This window comes from Branchiostoma lanceolatum, chromosome 3 (assembly GCF_035083965.1).
Source record: "Branchiostoma lanceolatum isolate klBraLanc5 chromosome 3, klBraLanc5.hap2, whole genome shotgun sequence".
In the NCBI taxonomy this organism is placed as follows: domain Eukaryota; kingdom Metazoa; phylum Chordata; class Leptocardii; order Amphioxiformes; family Branchiostomatidae; genus Branchiostoma; species Branchiostoma lanceolatum.
The window spans coordinates 11,138,828-11,149,396 of record NC_089724.1 but is presented as its reverse complement, the minus strand read 5'-3'; the positions used below and the strand labels follow the sequence as shown (position 1 = coordinate 11,149,396).

Genomic DNA, 10,569 nt, shown 5'->3' with positions numbered 1-10,569 from the left:
CTTGTGGTGTTTGTTATCTATATTAGCACCGTATAGAATCAAAATCAATCACTAACTACCAAGTATCAATTACTAGAGTAGTCATCATCAATTATCATCATTTGAGGACTGAACATTGGCATAGTAACAAGGCACAGAAAACAGCTAGCTTTACTTTTGAACAGAACTGTTATGGTTTGATTCTCAATGTGGTTACCGCAAAATTGCGTAAATACAAAATATAACTTACTTAACATAATTCAGCAAAATTTGTTGAAAAAAAATTTACAGTCCATACCATCTTCTCTTGCCGTAGGACCTTGCCTAAACAGTCTTGTCTAAAACCTTCAAATAGGGAAGCCGCAAGGAGAAAAGGTGACCAGTTTTAGTCCAAACTTGTCAACTTAAACCTAGCTGTGGCGACTAACGAAGGGAGTTTTTGCTTGATATTACATATACTTTCCCTTCAATATCAAGCAAAAACTCCCTTCGTTAGTCGCCACGGCTAACTTGAAGCATAACTTTAGTTGAAGAACATGGCCCAGGCTAGCCGTACCAAGCGTCTGCTTGTCAAATATATACTAGTAATGTATTACTATTTCTGATAGTGATACCGTAGCTTCATCTAGCTAGTTAGCTGTACTTATGCTACAGTATGATATTGACAAAAACGTTTTGGATCATCCATCAAATCAAGGATCCTGATTAAACCTCCTTGATCAAATCTTCACCGTTATAAACCTGAATATATAGCAGGATGCAAACATTAGGTTCAAAGCAAGACTAGATATAACCCTGCCCTAACCCTAATCTCTCGCACCCTATCCGCTCGTTGATACCTAACTCGGGCGGTTTGATTCTATTTAGAGGAGGAAAAAGCTTGTTTTGGGGGACCAATATTTCAGAGTCTGTCAAACTTACCGCCATCTTGAGTGACGTCAGCAGCGAATAAAGAACATAACACAAATTTGATGGGGGTGTCCAAGGATATTGTAAATATGATTACTCAAGAACTGCCATAAAACACATTTTTTATTTTTTTATTTCAGGTAAACAAAATTAGTGATTTTGAATGATGTGCTTACTAGGCTTTTAAGGCCATGAATGACTCATATACTAAATTCTAACTGCCAGCTACCCCCATCTCATAATGTACTCGACCATTAAAAAAACCTCCTTGAAGTGACGTAGTAGTCTCCAAGCAGAGGTTGGTGGGAAGATTGTGACCGTCTTGTCATATGCCCCGTTTTCTGTCTGTCGGGGCCTGCCGAAAGAAAACGATCACAATCTTGAAAGGAAAATCTTTTTGATAAGATCACAAATTTTCCGAATCCGAATAGCTTCACGTTTGACATTATGCATATTTTAAGTACAACCGTTGTGAACTTTCTCTCCTGAGATATATCTCACTCGGGACAGTGTTGATTGCAAAGCAGCAGCAGACAGGAACAAGCTTGCTGGATGAGTTGGTGAAAAAATTTGCAATTTGCAATGCAGGTCTCTGCAATCATGATCTCAAGACAATTGCAATGTGTGTGAAACTCATTACTAGGAAAAGCGGAAGTTTCGCAGGTGCTGTTTATTTACGTCACCATTCCAACAAAGGGACGTATTGCGTTTCATCAACCTCAGGCTCCAAAAAAGGTGAGTCATGTCTGATACTAAAACCATTACAGTCCTATGGCCGTACCTAGGGCTATCACTGTCGTGTTCGGAGGTCACCAGAGCGCTGAAAGGCTGCCATAACTGACAGATAGTGACTTTGCAGATTTCAGACCCGCCAGTTGCACAAAGCTACATGTACTTACTCTCCAAGAAGAGGTTAGGCTCCGGCTTATTTTTGGCGAATTTTTTTCTGCTGGGCCTTTTTATCTTGTCAGCTTTGCAATTAAGTACACGCGACAAAACGCATTAAAAGACGTCTAAACCAGGCCGGAGCCTAACCTCTGCTTGGAGAGTGGAGGCATCTCGCAGCCCCTGGCTGCAAGGAGAAATCAGTCGGCCCGCCACCCAAAAAAATAAAAACTAAGCTGGCCATCCAATCTCAGATTTATGAGGGAAACTTGTCTCAGTAATTATTACCGTGCATTTACTTACTATAATAATGTACAAGAGAAGGGCCGCCATAATTTCATTTGTTATTCGAAAAAGAGGAAGTTAAACGAGTGACAAACACCTTTTGTTGTTCAATTCGCGGAAGCAGAAGTGGTCTACACGGTTCCCCGGGTATTTCCCGCGAAAGACACGCCCCCTAATGACAAGGACAAGTGAAGGCGAATCATCTTACTGTAATTCTTTCAATCTAAGTCTCATTCTAATGATTGTAGAGAGTTACAATGAAGATGAAATGATTTTGTACCAAGCGTTGATTGCGATTTTCCTAACAGTTTTGAATGTAGCGTTAATGAAGACTAGACCAATTTTGCCCCTGTAAGTCGCAGTGGAATGTTCCAGACGTCAATCATTAAAACATGCTAGCAACAAGTGGCGAACGTGAGTCACTCAGTTCCAAGGTTTACATGTTACGCCCGTCTATCTTTAGAACTGGTACGTATATCCCTACTTCGACGGATTAACTCAGGGCCTGTATAATAATACAGACCCGTAGGAAATTTGTGGAGCAAAAGTTGGACGCTATGAAGGACGATCCGACGAAAGTCGTGTCCGTGAAGCTGGGTCATGATCAGCTACACGGCCGGGGCCATGACGGGGAGGGGCGGGTGAAAAGGACAACAACACACAGGTGAGAACTGCACACCTTATACTTGCATGGAAAACGTAGTTTAACTGTGTGCTGACAGAAGTGAGTGCAAGGTATCAAAGATTCCCTCCCGTAGATTTCGATCAGATGTAGCAATGGATCCACCCTAAAAGATTTCGTTCGCTACTTCGGAGCGGATATGAACTATGTGAGTAACCAAAAATGCAACCCCCAGATAAGGTCATGGTTGCTTGCGTAAGGGGTGTTTATAGCAGCTGGGTTATGGGTCTGTTGACTCATGGCGTTCGTTCCACCATGCACGCATGGGAAGATAAGCCGCAAAACCAAACCAACTCTGGATAACCCTACTTTTGTATCTTCAAAAGTATTAGCTACTTTCATTTTCATTATGTGGGTTACAGCATTGGTTACATGTACATATCCTATTTGTAAACTTGTTTGTTCACATTTGACCCCAGCACGCATTGTTATTCTTTACTTTGGAATATACTGGTACTGTAGCCTCGGTACCATCCTCCGTAGTAACCACTGGCTCAATCGTTTCCCTTGCTATATAACCATGCACGTGTTAGCAAGCGAAAAGATTGAACCAGTGGTTTAATACTACGGAGGATATGGTACCCATGCTATTGGCAGGTGAATTTCTGGCGGAGTATGGCTTGTCAAAAGTACATGTCAATCTCTAACAAAAACAGATTCTTCGTATCGAAATAAAGCATATATGACTGTTACTAGTATCAATGACTTATTTTAACATCCTTGCTAGTAATGATTGAGAGCAATGTATTGAGAGTATGCAGGTCAAGAATACCCCGATAAGTTGGTACTATAGTCCTGCAGTGACCACACACACTCCATAATAGATTGATATATGGTACAGATTAATAACTGTCGCTTACAAAACCGTTCCGAAAGTCAATCTGTGTTGCTATAGTTCTCATGGTAGCTAGCAGGGTTAAACTGCACGTAATTTCCAGCACGTGTTCAAACTGCATGAAATCACGTCATAGAAGACTTTGGTTGCTCATGATGTCACTTCAGAGGGAAATTGAAAGTGAAAACATAATAATAGTAGTCTATCCTCGCCATGGGCTGAGTCACAAAGTTTGTTCAGGGCTTTTCCAAGTGAGGGCGGGCGTGATTCTTTTCCGTGTCGTTCGGGTCAAACTTTGAAACATGATAGTCTTATAGCGAGCGTGTATTCAGGGTGTTTGACTTTAGTTATATTCCCCTTCCAGTGGGAAGGGGGATATATTGTTTTTGCTTGCCTGTTCTTCTTCTTCTTCTTCTTCTTTCTTCTTCTTCTTCTGCCAAAAACCAAGTAGATGCGCGGTGGTAGCTCTACTAATGGTATTGCAGAAAGTTATATGTACCTTATGTTACAATGTACGGATGTTATATTTGAGATGTAGGTACCTGTAGGAAAGGTGAATACACCTGACAATAAATTATGCTAATGAGTACATTATTTGCATAATCTATGCATAAACTTGTATTTCCCTTACCATAAAAGCTGTGGATGTCATCTTTGAAATGTAGGTACCTGTAGGAAAGGTGAATGCACCTGGACATAAATTATGGTAATGAGGACCTCATTTGCATAATTTATGCAGAAACGTGTACTTCCGTTACCGTAAAAGCTGCAGATGTCATATTTGAGATGTAGGTACCTTTAGGAAAGGTGAACACACCTGGCCAAAAATTATGCTAATGCGGACCTCATTTGCATAATTAATGCATAAACTTGTATATTCCTTACCGTAAAAGCTACGGATGTCATATATGAGATGTAGGTACCTTTAGGAAAGGTCAGGAAACCTGGCCATAAATTATGCTAATGAGGACCTCATTTGCATAATTTATCCATAAACTTGAATTTTCCTTACCGTAAAAGCTATGGATGCCATATTTGAGTTGTAGGTACCTTTAGGAAAGGTCATAAAACCTGCCTGGCCATAAATTATGCTAATGAGGGCATCGTTTGCATAATTTATGCATATCCCTCACCGTAAAGGCTACGATTGTCATATTTCAGATGTAGGTACCTTTAGGAGAGGTGAACACACCTGTATATAAATTATGCTAATGCCGACCTCCTTTGCATAATTTATGCAGAGACTTCATGGTAATGGGAGGGGAATATCCTGCATTTTCCCGAAAATGTTGCCATTCTAGTTTGCTGTTGTTTTCTGCCAAGTGAGTTCCTGTATAGAATGTGGAACTCGGGTTAAGATTTGCCCTACTCATTTTTCACGACTCTTGTATCAAGGACAGCGTAAGGCATGTGACAATGTTACACGCTATTCGGAGTATTCCTTACCTGTTAGTGGAAGGGAATCAGGAATGGGAACGAAAGATTGACGACAGCTACAGAGCACCTGATTGCAGAACTGGGCGAATCGACGAGGAGCGGGGTGCACTTTTGTTTTCCGGTGATAAACTTTTTTGTCACAAATCATTTTCCCGACGGGTTTCCTGTGCATTGTTTTCATCACCTGTATTGTTTTCGTCTCCATCATAAAACATACGGAGACCTGAGACCGACGATATGAGAAAAGTACTACTATATATTTCAATCCATATATGAAACGGATCTAGCCTTTTGAAGGGTCCTTCTACATCAAGTGTAATCCATGTTAACCAGCAATCACACATCTGTCCACGAGCGGCTACCAAAACGTGTCCACCTATGTCATACCAAGGAGGTTTTATATAGCCTCCTTGGTCATACCTTGAAATGTCCTTGAGGGGTAACATTGTCCAGGGTTTGTAACATTGATCAAAATGAGAAACATGGCCACCGACGCGTCTTCGGTCTCAGCTTTACTGTGCCGCTTTCGAGAGCGACTCAAGCTGGTACGTCTTAGATTCAATAGCAAGAAGAGGAAATAATGAATAACGACTCTTTCAAGTCACAAAACCGAGACGATATCAAGCTATAGAAGGGAATGAAATTATGACTCCTCAGGCGACTACACGTCGGGCGTTGATCATCATAATTAATGCAATATATCGTTTATGTACGTATACGTTACGTGGCTACAAGTCCCTGATTTTGGCTTCATTTGTCTATACTACCACTTACTAAAGTCACAAAAGCTACCAGTAAAGCCCACGTCCCTCCCTGTTGACTGTCTAGGTTAAACTTGCCTCAGGGTTTTCACGGAATACACAAAATCCCCTTCACCTGACATATATGTCAGGGGAAGAGACCGTCCGCCGCCAAGCCCCGGGCGAGGCGTGGGGAGCCGGCCGGTAGAACAGGTCTGGGAGTGTGTAGGTCACACTGGGGCACACGTAGTTACACCGTGCTGTTATTTATGTTTTCTGTGAACGTAGTTCGTTCTGTATATACTTGCACCAGAAATAGTCCAGAATCCTAGAGACGTTGCAAAACATGGAATACACTGCAATGGCAACGTCTCTTTGCCACAATATGCATGGTGAGGACATCTAAAAATAGAAACAAAGTTGCATCTGGAACAATCTGCCACCTTACACTAATCTCCAAGCAGATGTTCCGGTGGCAAATACGTTCCGTCAGCCAAGACAGTATCCATGGGCCACCGGGGAAAGCCTCGGTGCTCCGGGAACCGAGAGCTTGAGAAACTTTACGATTTTGCCTTTGTACATCTGCTTGGAGATTAACCTTACACCCCTTTACACCTTTACATCATGTGCCTTATGGTAGCCAGGGCTAGTTAAGCTTTGAAGTAACAAGGTATTGATGACAGTATGATCTGGGGACTTTCCTGGCCTCCCAGCGAACTTTCTAGAACTTTGACAGTTTCGATGTCGTGTCTGTTTCGACAGTTTCTAATTCCGTCAACATTAAAATCAAATAAGTTGTACACTATTGGCATTGTAACTTAGTGGCACTGTAAACCAGAGACGTATTGGCCAGTTGTGAAATGAGGTAAGCTCTCCTTTTGTCGATTGATAATGGTATATCCACCGCAACATAATGCGCGTTTTTTTTCTTCAACCCACGCCATCCTCCACGCTCAAAAACGACTCCCCAGAAATATCCCGAGAAGGTCGCCTGTCCAAACTACCGTCAGACACAAGCTAGCTATGCTTGAAATTAATGTTAGTGTTGAAGGCTCGAATGACAATGTATGACGCCCTTAGCACTATGCTAGCTTGGTTGTTAGGCATGTTCTCTGTCAGCCACTAGAACGGCAAACAAGTTCAGAGTTCACTTCGGTCATGCATCAGGTACCCGCCAGAACGTAGCTCAAGGGACTTTGCCCATGCCATAGTTTGCGAATGTAGTTTGCGAAACACGCCGTCTATAGTCTGTATTAATAAACGACTTTCCGAGGAACGGTCATGGTAGTGAAACTAAAGGGTAAGTTCGTAGTACTGGATTTCCATCTGTGTTGCCGTCAAAAGAACATTTGGACTGTGTATGAAAGTCTTTTGACGTTGTATACGCTGTTATAGCGACGAGGACCAGAAAATGTCTATCTTTAATCATTAGGTAAACAGCAAGGGCCAGTCGGCATGCGTTATCGATTTCGGTACAGTCTCGTTTCTAGATCGATCCCCCGGCAGATATCGCATTTGTTCAAGTGTTTACATCTAGATTTTATGCCTGTGTAATTTGTTTCTGATATAATATCACTTGCCTGACGTGTGTGTTGTAAACTGCTGTGTTGTTTTTCCAAGTTGTCCATATTTTTCATCGCCCCCTTCACATTTCCGGGAAGGCCTTTCAGGCTGTTCTGAAGGTGATGTTTGCTATCCGTCTGCCGTGGGATACACCCGGCCCATTTTGATAGTATATTTGACTTGGCCCAGACAACACAGAAAAGGATATGGCCCATTTGATTATCCATTCAATGTAACCTGACGATCGCGTCCAATCTAACAAGTCTACCCCTGAAGACCCCCTGGCTAGTCTTGGCGGACTGGCACGTCCGCTCCAGTGCACTCCTGTGCCCCTGGGCATTTTACACCAGGTGAAGTAACAGAAGTGAACAGGGCTACATGCGTCACAGATCGCATTTGCATAAACGTCGACAGTAAATTTGGTGTTTGTTTTGTTATAGACGTTAACAAAATCTTTCTTGTAAGGTTCGACCCATCTAACCCTCTATGTAGTTTGAGTCCAAGTCTAAATGAAATTCATTTGTCGATTGTCTGTTGATTAGACAAAATAAATAGATACCCAAAGCAGTGTAATATGCACTCTTCTAGTCGCCCTATTTGATACGTAGGGAAAGCTACGAGTGTGTCACCTACCACTAGTACCAGCTTGGGCATTTACTTCACTGTGAATAGCAAAATGCAGGAAGTTCAAACCTATCTAAGAAAGGAGTAAGACGGTATAACGTTCGCCTCTTCAATGATGCTGGACACAACTTTGACATTGATATTTTCCGTCCGCTTCTGCAGGCGTCGCTTCTCCAGCACCATGAGTTCAGAGCCAAGCACGTCTTCATCTGAGGACGAGACGGAGCCAAAAGCAAAGAGACGGCCCCGGATAAGGATCAAGAAAGAACCGAAGTGGTCGCAAAGTGATGACGTCATGAGCGGTGATGCCACGTGCAAAGTGCCCAACGGTACGGAGATCTTGCTTCTCAGAACTGTTTCCGACGATGATGATAATGTGATATTCATTTTCACATTGATATTTGTGATGGCTGTACATGTTTTAACTGAAGTGTATATAAGCTACATTCGTGCCATTTTTAATGTTATCCAATAAAACTCTTGTTTCAACAGACCCACGCAGTTGGTCTCGTGACGACGTTCGTACGTGGTTGGTGTGGGCGCAGGCGCACTACACAGTAGGGGAGTTGGATGCCGGGAAGTTCGTCATGAACGGAAAGGGACTTTGCCTCATGGACAAAAAGGGCTTCGTCTACAGAGTTCCCGGAAAAGGGGAAGTACTCTATCTTGACTTCCAGGAAAGACTGTTTCAGGCCCTGAAGGCACAGAGAAAGTTGTAGAAAGTAGGTAACGTAAAGAACGGGATCTGTTTTGTGATTTTTGCATCGTGGATTCACCTACAGACCTAAAATCTTTTACATGTAAAGACTACGTTGTACAACATCTGATTCAAGGGTAGAAGAAGTCAAATCAAAGAAGTTGAAAGGCATCGTGGATAAAATCATATTTCTAAACAATCTTTCAAAGAAAGGAGGATCATAAAATCGCTGCCATGATCCTGGGCGTTCTTGTCCTTTTCAGTTATAAAAAGTGGTGTCACTTGGGAATTACTTTGGGAACACGAAAAACTAGAAGATATACTAGTAGTCCAGTATTTATACGCTCGTTTTTGGTTGTAGTGTAAAAGAGAATAAGGGTGACGAATCCAGCATGTCACTTTTTATAGTCATAGCAAGGCTCCTTGGTCATAGTAAAGCACCCTTTATTGTTTTAACTTAGTAAGAAGCATAGACTTCTGCCCTGAAACGTCTTAATAATTGACACTGTGATAAAGTACACTCGCTGCTGAAGCATATAATTACTTAGTACCTAAGCGTTGGAAAGTGAATAATTATCGGAGCGTCTCTCGAATATAATCATTCAGAGTGATAACAAGTGGTGTAAATAATTTCCTCTGGGGGATTTTTGTTCTTTCTTCAAGTCGAAAATCTTTGTATCCGTGTACATAAGTTCTAAACAGCGAAAAAAGGACACATGGTAGCTTGTGTATGGCTGCTAGAGAATAGCGTGTTCATGCGGTCTTGCTATTCGGAAATTTATTGGCCAGCTAGCCATCAATCACTATAGTATTGGTGATAGACTTAATTAGTTTGAACTTGTGTTCATTGCTATCGGATATACTTCAGATAAAGTATTATTCATTGATGTAAGGAGAACAATTATAAGTATCAAATCATTATCATTTGATCTATTGTCTCGAATGAATGCAATCTTTAAAAGATATTGTTTTATAGTATGCCTGTACTATACCCGACATTTGGCTACTCAGATTTGAAACAACATCAGTATGATTCGAATCACGAAATAACGCCTTCAAAACAGAATTTCAGGAAAATCATATCTAGGTCAAAATCATCTATTCAGAGTTTTGGTGTAAAACCTGGTTTCCCATTCCTTTCCTTAGTCACTGACGCAAGATAGCGGGTGCTGTCTGAAACGTCTGACTGTTTCAAAATTTTAGCCAGTTGCTTGAGTAACTAATCTTAAGGTCAGTTAAAAGTGCCTTGTCATGGACTTGAATGGAATGTATACTCGTCATTCTGAAATAAGCTCTGTATATAATGTTTGGAATCAATTCCTTTGTATCTTGTGTGTCGAAAATAAATATTTTCTACAAGACGTTCTCTGTGTATTTGCAATCAATTGGTTTGTATTTCCATTGTACTGTTGCTTTTTACAACGGAAGTGAGTTCTATAGCATCAATGCTGATACGCATGTATCATATAGATTAACAAACAGTGGAACTTTATCTGTGTAACGCAAACTCCGCTGTCCGGGGCTGTAATGGCCCCTCCCCTTTGGGGCGGGCGCCGGGTGTTGGGCGGGCCACTAAACCGCGATTCAATCAGGATAGGGTTTTGCTATTCCCCTGGAGGTAGCATGGGTGCCATCCTATTACTACCGTGGCTTCTACACTCGCTACCCTAAAAAGAATAGGTATCCCTGTTTTAATAAGATGGCACACAGGCTACCTTGGAGGGAGGGCAGCGTTAAAAATCCCGGCCACTACTAGCCCCCCGATTGAAACCTCTGCTTGGAGAATAGGGCTTTACACACACAAACCTTCGATTTTGAAATATCTGGAATTCACTTTTCACAAAACAGTCAGTTTTTGCTCGATATCGAATAACGTCGGCTTGATCTATCTCTAAACTACTATCTATAATTGAATCAGCCCAATGTTAAATAT

General features: G+C 41.7%; 1 protein-coding gene across 1 annotated transcript; it reads left to right on the top strand.

Annotated features, from left to right (window-relative positions):
- Positions 1-2,039: 2,039 nt before the first annotated feature.
- Positions 2,040-9,997, top strand: LOC136430223 (uncharacterized). The gene is made up of 3 exons (XM_066420633.1): positions 2,040-2,722; positions 8,102-8,268; positions 8,432-9,997. Exons 1-3 carry the CDS (start codon positions 2,616-2,618, stop codon positions 8,656-8,658), a joined length of 501 nt encoding a protein of 166 aa, XP_066276730.1. The 5' UTR covers positions 2,040-2,615; the 3' UTR covers positions 8,659-9,997.
- Positions 9,998-10,569: the final 572 nt, after the last annotated feature.